General features: G+C 38.1%; 1 protein-coding gene across 3 annotated transcripts in view; it reads right to left on the bottom strand.

Annotated features, from left to right (window-relative positions):
- DNAH7 (dynein axonemal heavy chain 7) overlaps positions 1-15,072 on the bottom strand; it is a 235,426-nt gene that overhangs the window by 107,110 nt on the left and 113,244 nt on the right. For 2 of the 3 annotated variants that reach the window (XM_023622248.2, XM_023622249.2), the window contains exons 30-36: positions 13,854-14,102; positions 11,110-11,259; positions 8,671-8,853; positions 8,183-8,359; positions 5,389-5,520; positions 3,586-3,810; positions 997-1,194 (exon numbers count right to left, since the gene is read on the bottom strand). In XM_023622248.2, coding sequence (XP_023478016.2) covers positions 997-1,194; positions 3,586-3,810; positions 5,389-5,520; positions 8,183-8,359; positions 8,671-8,853; positions 11,110-11,259; positions 13,854-14,102 — 1,314 coding nt within the window. The remainder of the gene's footprint in view (positions 1-996; positions 1,195-3,585; positions 3,811-5,388; positions 5,521-8,182; positions 8,360-8,670; positions 8,854-11,109; positions 11,260-13,853; positions 14,103-15,072) is intronic. The other variant, XM_070242074.1, reaches the window with a different exon arrangement.

Below are 15,072 nucleotides of genomic sequence, written 5' to 3' on the forward strand. Positions count from 1 at the left end.
CTGTCGTAAATTGGGGGAATGCGAATTGACTGGGAAGCTGCAATGGGGAGGGACCACTGAGGGCTCTTTCGCTCTCCTCCGCCACTTCCCCTGTCTTCCTCCTGTCCCATGGTTAGGCAGGGGCAGAGCTAGGGGAAGAGAGGCAAAAGTCCAGCTTCATTGGTGTCACTGTGGTTCTCTTTTGTTTAATGTTTTCTCACCCACTGTCATGGCCAGCTTCCAAATGCTTGCTGTCTGAGAGCAGATGTGCAGGTTCTTTAGATACTCCAAAGGGACAGCCACACTGCACAGTTCCCTGACATCAGGGAACTAATAGGGATCCCCCACTGTTGTGGGCAGTCATCTAGAATGGAGATCCAAGAAGGCTCGAGTCCACTTATCTCCCACATTGTCCAATTGACCCTCAAGGAAATATGCACTTACCTGCCATGCCAAAGGCTGGGGGTGCTATTTACTTAGTTCCAGGCAGCTTTCTGCCTTCAGAAACCTGAAACTAGAGGCAAGAACTGGTCTTTCATCAATATGTTCCCCTAAACTCAAGGGAACACACGCTGTCCAAAGCTACTGAGATGTGGGGCATTATCTGTTATAACAGCTAGCATTTTCTTAACTAATACACAATGGGTATGATTCCAGAAATCATTAAGAAAAATCAGTCTTATCACTACCTAGGAATCATTTAGATATTAAGTAATTTAGAAAAATAAATATCAAGTGTAATTAACTAAAACACCCTTTCCACGGGATATGAAATTCTTCATCCTGAACAAGCTATTTTTATTAAAATACCCCAAAAAAGGTACAATAATTTAGTGATATAAAATGGCATCATATCTTTCATCAATTTTCTCAGTTACTCAAAAATTCTCTGTGGCTCCAACATCAAAATATTTGAGCACTTAAAAAATATTAAGTCCATTATTTCAGGTAATTTAAAAAATAACATTCTTAGAAATATTATGCACTCTTTAATATGTATATTTCTACAATACTTACAATAATATAAACACTCTTTCCAGTTCCTGTTGGTCCTACAAATATTGAAGGCTTTTGATGGGTGGTCAACAATTCCATTAATGCAGAGTATCGAATTGTGTCCAGAGTGGGTACAATGATTTCATTAAACATCATATCCTTAGGAATGGAAGGAGCTTCTGCCAATTTCTTTATCCATGGTTCCCATTTTCCTATTCCCTGTTTATAGTAAACAGCCAAGTAGTGAATGCTATGTTATAAAATACTTTTAAAAGTTCTGTACTCCTGTGCCATTGTAGAAAAAAATCAAAGATCAAGACCAAAACCCCTTGATATTTATACATTTATTTTTATCCTTTAAAACAATTCACCCAAATTTGAAAGTTATATTTTGTGTTAAATTAAGGAGAAACTAGGCTTTAACGTGAATGAAAATGAAATGGCAATGCTATGATACTTTTGATGTCCTGAAACCATTAATTATGTCAACCCAAAGATGAGTTATTTTGGCCAAATGTTAGATTGTTTAAGGTACTGAGAAAATTAGACTAATCAATGTGTTAAAGAGTAAAGAATTTTATTCAATAAATGTTAAATAAATAAATTTTACTCAATAAAAAAGATAGAAATTTTTTCTACCTAGAACATCAGTTGTATATTGCTTGAGTTTTATAACGGTATTTATAACATCACCTTATTATTTCAGGCAAGATTTCTTTTTTTTTAATTGTGGTAAAAAATACCTAAAATTTACTTCAACCATTTTTAAGTGTACAATTCAGTAGTGTTAACTATATTCACATTGTTGTGCAACAGATATCTAGAACAGACATCTTAATATGAGATTATTATGAATTAACATTATACTATATCTCTGCATCCAGTAAGCTTATGAACTAAAATTTTAAATTGCTATGACAGCGTTTATAAGAAAACTTTTCAAAAATATCATGTTAACTCTCTCTCCTTAGGTAAACACCACTGCCCTCTCCATTCTTACAGAATCAAATTCAAGCTCCTGGTCACACAAATCACATCACAATTCAGATGCATCCTTCTTTCACATCTTCATGTGTCCCATAACCCAGCCTCAGTGATGGGCCTACTGGTTCCAAACACGCCCTGGATCCCTGGGCCTTGACACATGGCACTCTTTGGGCCTGGAGCGCTACGTGACACTCTTCTGAAGAGGTCAGGAACTCACTGAGGGCAGCACTGTGCTTTATTCATTTTTGTATCCTCTAATAGAGGTTTTTTTGAGGAGGCTGAATTCACATCAGTCTGAAAAACTGTATTGCAAAGAAATCTCTAGAACTCTCTAGAACTGACGATGAAATAATGCCCTTTCCATTCTTGATAATCTTTTCTAACATGGATATTTTGCCCCCATATGGGAAAGGAAAAATTAAGAATCAGAAAACCTGGAATGGACAGTCATTTAGAGATTGTGTGATCCTGGGAAAATCACATAATATCTCTGAGCCCCAATTCCCTCAATGGTAAAATTTGCAAAATAATCTTCTTTCCTATTTCAGAGATATTGGGAAACAAAATAGAACTAATTGTGAAAAAGCTTAATAAACCGCAAAGTGCTCTGAAAATGCAGGGTATTGTTAGTAACTTGGAAAAAAATTAAATTAGTAAAGATGAAGGATATCTTGTGGTTGGCAGGGTGAAGAATCTCCTCTGAGGTGAGCTTGGCAATATATCTCAACAGCCATAAAACTTAAAAATGGATATGGTAATCCCTTTTCTAGGAACTTATCTTAAAGAAATAATCAGATATGTACACAAGGACTTGTGTACAAGAATGTGCACCAAAGCAGAAAAGCTAAGAAACAAGAAAACAGTTCAATGTCCAAACGTAGGAAACTATTTGAATAGGTCATGGTCCATCTAGATGGTAGAATATAGGGAAGCTTTAGAAAAATAAGTTTATTAGGGAAACATTAATGAGAAAGGAAGGTATTCTCTTCATGAAGGGAAAAAGAAGGATATAAAAACTACCCATTGGAGATACAGTGTGATCCCAATTTTACTTGAATCTGTACATATTTAAATAATACGTATTCCCAAATTTTGTTCTCAAAGCAGTACTTATGAGAGCTGTTACACAAAAACAAACAAATAAACAAATACCGCCCAGGTTTTACTGCCCAATCTGTTGGAAAGAGCTGAGTTAACCCTAACCCAGCTGCGCTCCTGCAGGACATCTGAGCTCCTGTAACGTGCTGACACACACCACGAACCTCCAAGAGGTGTCCTTGAACAGCACTGCCTAGTGATGGACCAGACGTCATAATGTGTCATTTTATTTAATGAGTACATTCGGCCCATCAGGTGTTATTATTTATCTCATTTTATCAGTGAGAAAAACAAGGTTCAGGGAGACTAAATAACTAGTCCAAGGCAACCCAGAAAAAAAGGTGCCTTTACTAGGACTCAGACCCAGCGATGTCTGACTTCAAAGCCAGGGTGCCTTCCTCTGCTTCATGCCATCTCTTAAAGCGAACGGTGGTGACAAGGCGATCACAGAGCCGAGACGTGCTGTGTGTCTTGGAGGGGACTCTGCCAGGTCGGCAGGTGCAAATCTCGCTTCACAAGTCTTACCTCAGTGACAAACTGATAATCATAAATTGTTCCTTTTTCGGGAAATGGGACAGTTAGTGCTTTCGAAGATGTTTGTTCAGTGCCACTCAGTAATTTAAACTTATTTTGAGTGAGTTCTGAAATTGGGCCTTCCATTAGTTCTCGAAGAATCTTATCAAATTTCAGCCGATCATCATCTTTACAAGAAGCACCGATGGACCAAATCAATGAAAACAGAAAAATGCCCTGCAGCAGAGAGACGAGGAGATAGAAAGCATTAAAGAGTAACTGTAATCTATCCTGGAACTGAAACAGATCAGCCAGATTAATATCTCTGAAAGGAAATTAATAAACTGGTATAAATAGTAAGTTATCTCAGGATTTTGTAATAATTAGGGTTTTTTTCAACAAATTGCATGTCTCATAAAATCTTACTATCAGAGAAGATAAGACAACGCAAAGCATGAATTCTAGCCATGGTGAAACTTTAGAATAGTTAATCTAGTAAATCACGTGATATTTTAAGTATATGGCAGGATCTTGATATTAAAAAGAACATGAGATAACTTTTTATTAAGGTATAAAGGTATATTTTAATAAAGAATAATCAACCCACAGTACACGTGTTTTTTAAATTTACATTTTGATATGGCGTTTTTTTTAAAGTAGAACAAATTTACATTCTCGTACTTATCTGTTGTAATAATGATCTAAGCACTGATGACATCGCTAGACTGCCATCCTGCAAGCCTTCTGCTAAGAGACAGGCAGAGAGAACAGGGTGGACCACGAGATCCACCACTAAATGAGAAACGCTGTTTGCTTGCTTTAAAATCAAATCTCTTGTTTAATGCCAAAGCCAGCACGGCCTTGACTGTGCTCACAAAGGTGTGGACTCTGCTCTGACACCGTTCACCTACTCCTGGATTACTCACAGACTGGGTCTCTCTGGAACTGTTTAAAACTAAGATAAAAATTAATTTATTTCCCAAAATATAAGCAATAAGTAACATAGTGACTACATTAGAAGTGCTGCCATTAGCAATATATAATTTTTTATTAAAGAATTTTCAGTCCATTGATAATTTTACTTCTATTCTAAAGATATGTTTAGGGGGCCGCCCAGTGGCACAGCAGTTAAATGCACACGTTCCGCTTCGGCGGAGCGGGGTTCACCGGTTCAGATCCTGGGTGTGGACACGGCACCGTTTGGCACGCCATGCTGTGGTAGGCGTCCCACATATAGAGTAGAGGATGTTAGCTCAGGGCCAGTCTTCCTCAGCAAAAAGAGGAGGATTGGCAGCAGTTAGCTCAGGGCTAACCTTCCTCCAAAAAAAAAAAAGATATGTTTATAGATTACACATTTTCTTACTTTTCTCAATCCAAACATATATTTATACACACACGTGCACACACATATATATTTTAAACATTAATATCTCATAAAAAAGGGAAGAAAATAAAGAAAAAGACTAAGGAATTATTATGACTTGGAGGTTGAAGGTGAGGTGAATCTCATTGTCAAACAGGTCATCGGCATTTTGGAGACTGGTCATTTCTGAGACTGGTCAAATGACCCCAAATTTCAGTATCTAAGGGGGTTATTGGGCTCCACCCGAACCTCACGATGAAATGGAACTGCCAGTTGAGTAGCTGCCCTACCAGCCCTTGGCATTTTGGACCTGACTTTTTCCTCACTGTTCAACTAGCACCCTCTGTGCAGCCTCCAATTCCAGGGGGAAGATGAGGTTTGTTAATTAGGAAGCAGTGGGGAGAGCAACAGATGCCCTTTTATTGCAAGACACGAAAAGCACGCGGCCTCACCTCAAGTAAAGAGTACGTTTCTCGATCATTTCTGCCTCTTACTTTGACGTCATCAGCAAAGTCATCCATAAAACAGTCAATTAGGTTCATTAAGGATCGGACTAAGTTTGTATCTGAAGTAGGAGATAATTCCTGAAAAATCAGAAAGAAAAGTCTATAAAACAAATTAATTTAAATCAGGCACTAACTAAAATAGCATCAACTAATATTTATCGAACTCATTCAATTAGAACATGCATAGCTTCTATGAAAGATACTGCTATAACAATTCTAGTGTTATGGACGAGAAGCTGAGGCACATGCGAACTCCCTGGTCTAGAGTGTGGCAGCCGTGGACGTCACATCCAGGGAGTGTGCACTTTTTAACCAGTCTTTTTCTTTTTCTTTTTTTTTTTTTTTGGAGGAAGATTAGCCCTGAGCTAACATCTGCTGTCAGTCCTCCTTTTTTTGCTGAGGAAGACTGGTGCTGATTTCACATCCGTGCCCATCTTCCTCTACTTTATATGTGGGATGCCTACCACTGCATGGCTTGCTGAGCGGTGCCATGTCCGCACCCAGGATCCGAACCGGCAAAGCCCGGGCCACTGAAGTGGAACATGTGCACTTAACCACTGAGCCTCCGAGCCAGTCGCAAAACCAGTCTTATACTGATTCTCAAATTTAAAAAATTTACTGTTACATGTTTAGTTAATTTAATCAAAGACAGAGATTCTATGTTATACCAATTTTATAAAGCAAAACACTAAAAAATAATCTTTCTAAAACGGTAAGTAATAAATAAAGCCCATTCTAGAACTTCTTTATAAGCTACAGCAGTACTCACGCTAAACTCATCCCTGTGCGATCTATTATCAAGTCTTAAAGAGCACAAAACACCGCTGGAGTGCTGTAGATGTTGTGTAGTTTACTTTTTGGGGTCTCACCATGACAGTTTATAAAATGACAAAACAGCATGCACAGCTCCTAGACCCAAGCAGCATATTCAAGTCTCGAAGACCTGTCTTCTTCCCTCCAAGCCTCCTCCAGCCTTTAAAGTTGTATTGCTTCGTGGTTAACATGTAAAAATTAACTATCTGAAATGCACTCTCTGCAGATGAGAAGCGGCTGACTTCATACTCGGCCACAATCCCAGTAGTAGCAGGCAGAAAGGACAGCTGAGTTTCAGACTGAGGATACAATGCTAAAACCCAAAGAGTTACAACTACAAACAGGACAGATACTTATGACTACTTAGTGAATAACGAGATAGTGATTTCTTCAAGATAGGACAAAAGTATATAGTACATCTTAGAAAGCTTGCATGAAAAGTGGGTTTTTTTCCTGTTTTGCATTTGAAAGGATAAGTTCCAGTTACATGGAAAATTCGTTTATTTGTACTGCCTATATTCTATGACAATGCCAGAAAAAAAAAACTGTAACATTTGATTATAACTTTCAATTGATACATGTTTAACTGCTTTTGAAACATGATGACTTCATACCTACAACATATTACCATTCCAGCCAAGCTTCTCGAAAGAGCAGTCTACACCCACTGTCGCCTCAGTAACTCCCGCATTCCTCAACCACCTGCCCTGAAGGGCCCCTGCGTCTCCCCTGAAAGTGCTCTGGCCCACGTTCCCCCATGATCTTCTCAACTGCCAAATCCGGGGACATGTGCCAACCCTTTCCTGCCTTGACCTACCCTCTTGGTACTTTCTGATGATACTGACTACTTCCTTCTTAAAATGTTCTCCTCATCTCCCTCTCTCTTCCTGAAATTGCCAGTGCACCCCAGATTCCATCCTTTGCTCTCTTCTCTTTTGTTCTCTGGATTTTCCCCTTAGGTGATCTCCATTAGCATGGTTTTAAACTCCACTTCCAGACCTGTACCTGGAGCCAAACTTCTGCCTCAAGCTTTTCTATTGTATTTCCAACATCAGGAAAATACCAGCCCCGTGTCCCTATATTTGTTCTAGAGCCAAAATCTTTCTGAAAGACCTTTAGTCGCCATCTCCTAAAGCATAAATTAAGCACACTTTCCATGCAGTTTCCAGCTAGGGAGGGTTTAAGAGCCTCCCTGGAACTCCATCAACTCTCTTCTCTCCCCTTGGTCTTTCCCCTCTCCCAACCCCCAGGTTGTATTGAAAGAAAGAAAAGTGGATTTGCCTACTTTAGGACCTTTATCAATGCTGCTAACAAGGACTGACTTCCCTCCCTGAATTCCAGTTTTTTTTAGCTATTGACAGTAATGCCTAAACAAGCAGATGCACTCATGTTAAATACAGTGGATTCCTCATTTAGTATCCCTAAGCCGTAATTTGCCTTCCTCCATTATCACCCACTATCCAGTTCTTTAGATGCCACAAATGAGATTACTTCTTAAAATTATCCTTTTTCTGATTATAAGATATTTATTTTAGTAACTTTAAAAAATAAAGAAAATTATAAAAATGGAAACTATTTTAAAAACTAATAGTCCATCAGAAATGAGAGAGCAGATTTTAGCCAGATGTGGTTTTCACCCAGATGTGATTAGGTGGGCCGCTGACTGTTTTTTTTTAAAGATCAAAAAGATTATCACCCATACGTTTTCTCAAACCCCAAGATGCTTTATTTAAAATATTTTTTGGAGAATGACTATATGAATTATAATCTCCTCACTTTAATCAGAAAAAAGTTTTTAGTCAAACCAGTTAAGGAATTATTTTAATATCTGGTAGTTGAAAATAAAAACAGACGTTAAAACTGACATATATAGCTAATTTGGATTTTCCACTTATTTTTTATGTGTCAAAATTCCCATCCCTCTTACCTTCGTATGCTTTCTGATAAATTCGACAGAAACAGGGACAAATCTGTCAAATAAGCTTATTATAAATTCCTTCTGAATAATACTGACTGCAGGAGGTAGAAGATTTATCCAAGACAACATCAGTGGTCTCCAGCCCAACATGTGAGGCTCCATGTAAATCATACCACACCTAGAAACCTGGGAAGACAAGAATTGTTCACCATCAAGGAACACTTATAAAAAGAAATATGAGTGGTACATCTGTTTCTTACAACCTTCAGAAAACCTGTGGGAAAAAAAAAAAAAGCTTAATTTTATACTAAATGGTCCTAGACAAGAGGAAAAGATCCCCAACTCTTAAATTTGTCAAGTGTATCAGCAGATGCGTCTGCCCTTGGAGAAGCACAGGTTGCTCTTAAAGTGAATTCATTTAAAATCAAAGTTACTAAGTAATAAACATATTTATAACACTTCAAATTTACAAGCAGATGCCAAAGGTGAGAACTTACAGTGGCAGGAGAAGCAACTTCCAAATCCATTGGTTCAAAAATAAGATTCATTTGTGGTGACATCTGAATAATCTCCCCGCTCATCAGACACAGCTTCTTGTTGTCATCCAGCACTGTATTCATATTCTCAATCCACACTGCATCTACCGGTCCATCGAAAATTAACCACTTCCTATCTGGAGTCTGGTTTATGCATTTGGTAAATAAAGAGCAAAAATGTCATAATGATAATTTAAGGAAACAGTTCAATAATATTTCAAAGTTTAAAAGTGTAACTCCTAAAATTAATTTCACCATGAAACTGTAAAGGCGTCTTTTGAACAAAGTGTATATACATATACACATAAGTGTACGTAGATATCTATGTATATATATAGTCACTAAGAATGCCTACATCTGCCACGGACAAGACAGAAATATCACATCTTTTCTTAAGAGTCCATCTTTTCCAATGTTTCTGAATTCATATATAACATGTCTTACAGAATAATTTCAGTAGAAAACTATAATTGCCAGGGAAAGCAGAATTTTCATTTGGACAATCTGACCCTGTACAGCATTGTGTTCATACAGATTAATTACTCTCCTGTGTGAAGTCAAGTTATTTCTTCCCCCTGCTGAGTGAATTCACACATCACACGCACATCCCACAGTGACAGAGGACATTAATATCAACGTAACACACACAGTCCCATGACGATAAACGTGAAATTATTTACTCATTGTCTGGAACATAGTAAACGCTCGACAAATATTAAGGAGAGGCCAGGCACTAACAGGAGATTGCGAGAGCCGAGTCTCCTTTCCAGACCCTCACAAATCAGCCTTTTTGTGCCCAGGGATGACGCTTTGGTTCACCTTCAGCAAATGTGAATTTGAGTTGAAGCAGTGAAGGATCTGAGTCCATCTTAACACATTCTTGTTCCCTGCAGCCCACTGCGTTAATCTATGAGACATGGGCCTGTCACGGGCTCAGGCCACCCCAGACTCACACCCAGAGGCCAGCTCCGGCCATGCTCAGGAAGCAGGAAGAGCCCGTACCCCGAGATCACCAGAGATCAACGCTCCCTGTTCACCTTCACTTTGGGGAACACGGCCATGTAAGGGCAAGACAGTGGGCTCTGCAGTCTGAAGGGCCTCACTTCTAATTTGGCTCTACTACTTGCCAGCTTTGTGACATTGGTCAGCTACTCAACCTCCCCAAGACTCAGTATTTATGGGGCGTAGCTTCCTGGAAAATGTAACATGAGCTATGTAACTGAGTATAAGGTGGGCGATAGTGCATGATTATTTCTGTACAACTAATGTAACTGCCTACATTCTCTAGAGACTTCATATGCTCATCTGGGCCAAAGTGTATCCACTGTGGCAAGAGAGGACCTGAGAAGTGACAGAAAGCTCTCTCTGCCTCCTCTGGGCCTCACAGGTATTTATATCCTGGAAATGACTCATGAAGCCTGACACTGAGCAGGATCTCTGCCCCGTGAGAGCCAGTCCTCATGTGACTCATTGCCCAAGGCCCTCAGCCAACAAGAGCAGAGGTGAGATTCGATGTTTTTCTATTATTACACTGACTCATGAGTCATGATCGGCTGCGCGCTTAATTGGGTAAAGAGCACCAAATTAGGATGTGTGGTATTCAGAATAAAGAAAATAGTTATTAAAAAAAAAGATTTAATAAATAAATTAAATGTCTCTAGCCTAGGCCCCTTTTCCTTTAAGACCAGCCATAGCAAGCTGCCTCCCATAGGACCACACTCTATGGAGAGCCCACGAACACAGGGCAACCGAGAAAACATTTGCTGGTGTGTGGACACTTTTCGTAGGACTGACAACAGCCACTCAGCAGGACAAGCAGAACAGGCCAGGAGTAGGTAAGTACCCGCTCCCATTCACAGCAGTCAGCAGCTGGCTCATCCTTACCTCTTCTGCTTTCCACAGGCAGCCCTTCCTAACACACTAGAGGGAAATGTTGGAACTTGAGAGTAACATTTGGAAAAGTTGGCAATGTCTTCTGTAAGCATTGGTGGAGCGCATCTAACAACAGTGCACCGGTGTGACAGAGGCAGCAGCCCAAAGGTAGGCAAAGCAAGAAGACTACTGAAGGAGCAAAAGGATCACAAAAGGCAGAGGCTCTCCCTCCTGGATCATTGAGCCTGAAAAAAGAAAACCAGAAATCCTTTCCCCTGTCCTTTTTTCTCCTGCCCTCCCTTCTGTACACACCAGGGCAAAGGTGCTTGCCAGCATGGTCTCTGGAATCTTTGGAGATGCTAACAATGTTCTTCACAGGAACACTGCCAGACTATCCAGTAATGTGTTTTAAATAAATATCTTGAGCTATAAATATAAATGTTTGAAACAATTGGAAAAAATCAGGAATTGGGCAGAAGGAAATATCACACCCTATCTAAATAGGCATAGGAAAGTTTCAGTACTTACCGCTGAAGAAGCAAACGCTCTAAAACTGACGGCGAGGATCCCATCGGACCACTCGTGGGACACCAAATCAAACTGTCCGTACAGCTGGCCCATGGTGACAGACTTAGGATTTAAAACAGTAATTTGAACCTTGTTTTCTTCCATTAACCCCTGAATGGAAAAGAAATCAATTATTTAGTTAGTCAGAAGAATACTTTACTCATAGAAAACATGATTGTGTATGTAGAAAATACTACAAAGAAACTACCAAAAGTAAAGAGTGCATTTAACAAGGTTCCAGCATACAAGGTCAATATATAAAAATCCATTGTATTTTTTACATAATGCCAATAAACAGTTGAAAAATGAAATTTTAAAAATGCCAATTACATTAGTATTTAAAAACTCATAAATTACTTAGGAATAAATTAGCCAGTGTTGTGCAAGTTCTAGAGATCTAAAACTACAAACTGAGAGTTGGCAAATTCTTTTTAGTAAAGGGTCAGATAGAAAATATTACAGGCTTTGCATGTTACATATGGTCTGTCACATATTCTTCTCTGTTTTTCTTTCTTTTCTTTTCTTTCTTTATAAACCTTAAAAAATGTTAACACCATTCTAAGCTCATAGACATCACAAAAATAGGCTTTGGGCCAAATTCAACCCATGGGCTGTAATTGGCTGACTCCTGCTACAAAACATTTTCTGAGAGAAAATTAGGAGACCTAAATATAGGGAAATGAGTATCTTTCTCAAGGAGTGGAGAAGGTAATATTGGTAAGTCATCAGTTTTTACCAGAACCTTGAAAGCTGGTGTGTGGCATCATACAAGAGATGTTAATACCCTTGGGGCATAGGCTTTTTTACATTTTTAATTAATAAACTTAATTTTTTTAGCATAGCTTTAGGTTCAAGAAAAACTGAGCAGAAAGTACAGATATTCATGTATGCTCTCACCCGTTCCCGCCCCACAATTCCCCTTATTATTAAAGCCTTGCATTGGTGCGGTACATTGTTATGATTGATGAACTGATATTGATACGTTATTATTAACTAACGTCCATGGTTTACATTGAGGTTCATTCTTTGTATCGTGCAGTCCTATGGGTTTTGCCAAATGCACAATATCATGTATCCACCATTACAGTATCATACAGAACAGATCCACTGCCCTAAAAATCCCCTGTGCTATACCTATTCATAGTCATTTCTTTTTTATATACAACAACATAACAAGTTCAACTCTTCCCAACACTGCCTTCTACTTGTCACCCTGGAGCTTAGGACACAAACTACCACACTGAAGAAAAGATGTGGGAGTGATGACATTAACCAGTAAAACAAGCTCTAGCTCAGGTCTTTGCTTTCTTGTGCCCTGGAAGGGGGTAACAATGTGTCATCCTAAATTCAGAAGCTGGGGAAAGCTGTATCATCTTCTTAGGCATGATGACGTTGCTGTCACCAAAGCAAGGTTTTTGTCCCAAATGCATCAAGGCTAGTGTGAAGCTGTAGCTTGCATGCAGTGGCTATGGAGGCCTGTCCCTTTTAAATCACCACAATGTTGCTCTCAGAATTTCCTGGTAATGAACCATTTTGGGCTTTATAATCGGACCAGAATACATGCTCATACCTTCATCTTCTTTAATCTTTGGGTGGCACACGTCTGGCTCTTTTAGAGACTTGTTTATTTTTTTATAGCAAAAACAATTAGTCCATATAACAAACAAGAAAACAGGAAAAACACAAACAAAAAAACTCAAGAAAACACAGGCAGGATGGTAGGAAGGCAGGAAGGGTAAAAGGAAGGGAAGGGAGGGGAAGAAAGGAAATAGCATGGAAGTATAAAAGCATAAGTAACAGAATAAACAGCCTATCAGCTTGTATAACAATAAACATAAATGAATTTAAATTTCCCTAGGAAAAGATAAAGACCATCAAACTGGAGAAAATAAAAGTCAAGCCATTTATTCTCTATGAAAAGTAAATCACAGTCATATCCAGAGTTCCAATTAAACCCATGGGCAAACACATATGCAAGGAGAAAGCAGGGGTTGCAATACTGAAGTTAGACACAGGGGAGCCAAGGCAAATAACAGTACAAGGACATAATTTTCTATTGGTTGAAGGGGGAACTCCACAATGAAGACATTACAAATCGCATAGAAGTTACAAACATTGAAATATATGAAGCAAAAACTATTTGAAATACAAGAAGTAGACAAAAACGTAATATTAGTTGCAGAATTTAAAACAGTCTCATTCCTTTAGCATAAGAAGTAGATCAAACTATGATGTGTAGGACAGAAATTTTAAATAATATCACTGCCATTATTTATTATATATAAATAAACATACATGTATTATATAATACAAACACGTACATTTCAATGCAACACCACTAGCAGCCAAGTAACAGAACTTTGCATCACAAATCTAACTACCCAGAAAATAAAAAATACTCTCCTAAAAGTATAAAAAGAAAACCATCAGGTTTTTTTGTGTTTTCAGACATTTTTCTACAGTGAACGTTACCTTTATAATTAAAATTTTAAAAAGAAGAAATAAAAGGTTGAGAATCTGTGACATATCCTTTATATGGTGAACTTTCTACTTGCTTCACAATACTTTTCTAATTTCATTTTCTCTTTGACTCATTTTCTTCATGATTTTAAATTGCTGCATTAAAATCTGTTTTAAAATGAGCATACATTCTATCTTGTACAAAGCTGATTATGAATAAATTAATGCACTAATAGCACAGTTACCTTTTCACATATATCATTTAGTGCTCCGGCTAAGACACGATATGCGCTGGTTTTTCCTCCAAACGGTTCTCCAACAATCATAAAACCATGACGCACAATCATCATTTCATATATTTGAAGAATCTTCTCAGAAAAGAATCTGGTCATTTGCAAATTCATGGAGTCACAGTTATCTTTGATAGCTGCCAGCAAATCATTGTAATCTGGTTTGGGTAATTTCACCCCAGGAAACAAATCTGAAGTAATTCCCTGATGATAAATGGTTTGGGGATTTACATTATATATCTATAAATTCTCTCTCTCTCTTTCTATCTATCTATATGTCTACATACACATATATACATATACACACACACACGTACACACATATATATACACACACACATAAACATAAAATTTCTCTCATCTTCATATTTAATACTGATAGAAATAGAGCCATTAAATAATAATAGTTCAATTGTATTTTTAACACCTTTACAAAGGTATGATTGACATACAATAAACTGCATATATTTAAAGTGTTTAATTTGATAAGTGAAACCATTACCTCAATCAAGATAATCAACATATCTTGTGACCTTTTGTAAACCTCCTTCCCATCTCTCCTTATCGCCTCCCACCTCTATCCCCAGGAGACCACTGATTCGCTTTCAGTTGCTATTTTTATTTGCATTAGCTAGAATTTAACATAGATGAAATTACACATATGTGTCCTACTTTTGTTGGTCTGGCTTCTTTCACTCAGTATAAAGATTTGAAGATTCACACATGTCACCGCATGTGTAACAGTTCATTCCTTTCATTGCTGAGTAGTATTCCACTGTATTGAAGTGCCACAGGTTTTAAATCCATGGTGGACATTTTCGTTGTTTCCAGTTTTTGGCTATTACAATTAAAGCTGCTATGAACTTTTGTGTATAAGTCTTTGTACAGAGAAGCACTTTCGTCTGTCTTGGGTAAATATCCAGGAGCAGAATGCTAGATGATATGGCGGGTGTGCATTTAACATTTTAAGAAACTGCCTGTTTTCTAAAGTGGTTGTACTATTTTACATTCACCCCAGCAGTGTATGAGAGATCCGATATTTGGTATGATTAATCTTTTTAATTTTAGTCATACTAATAGGTGTGCAATAGTATCTTATTGTGGCTTCAATTTGTATTTCCCAATGACTAACATATTTGTATGTGCTTATTTGTCATATATATATCTTCCTTAG

The sequence above is a fragment of the Equus caballus genome, chromosome 18 (assembly GCF_041296265.1).
Source record: "Equus caballus isolate H_3958 breed thoroughbred chromosome 18, TB-T2T, whole genome shotgun sequence".
Lineage (NCBI taxonomy): Eukaryota > Metazoa > Chordata > Mammalia > Perissodactyla > Equidae > Equus > Equus caballus.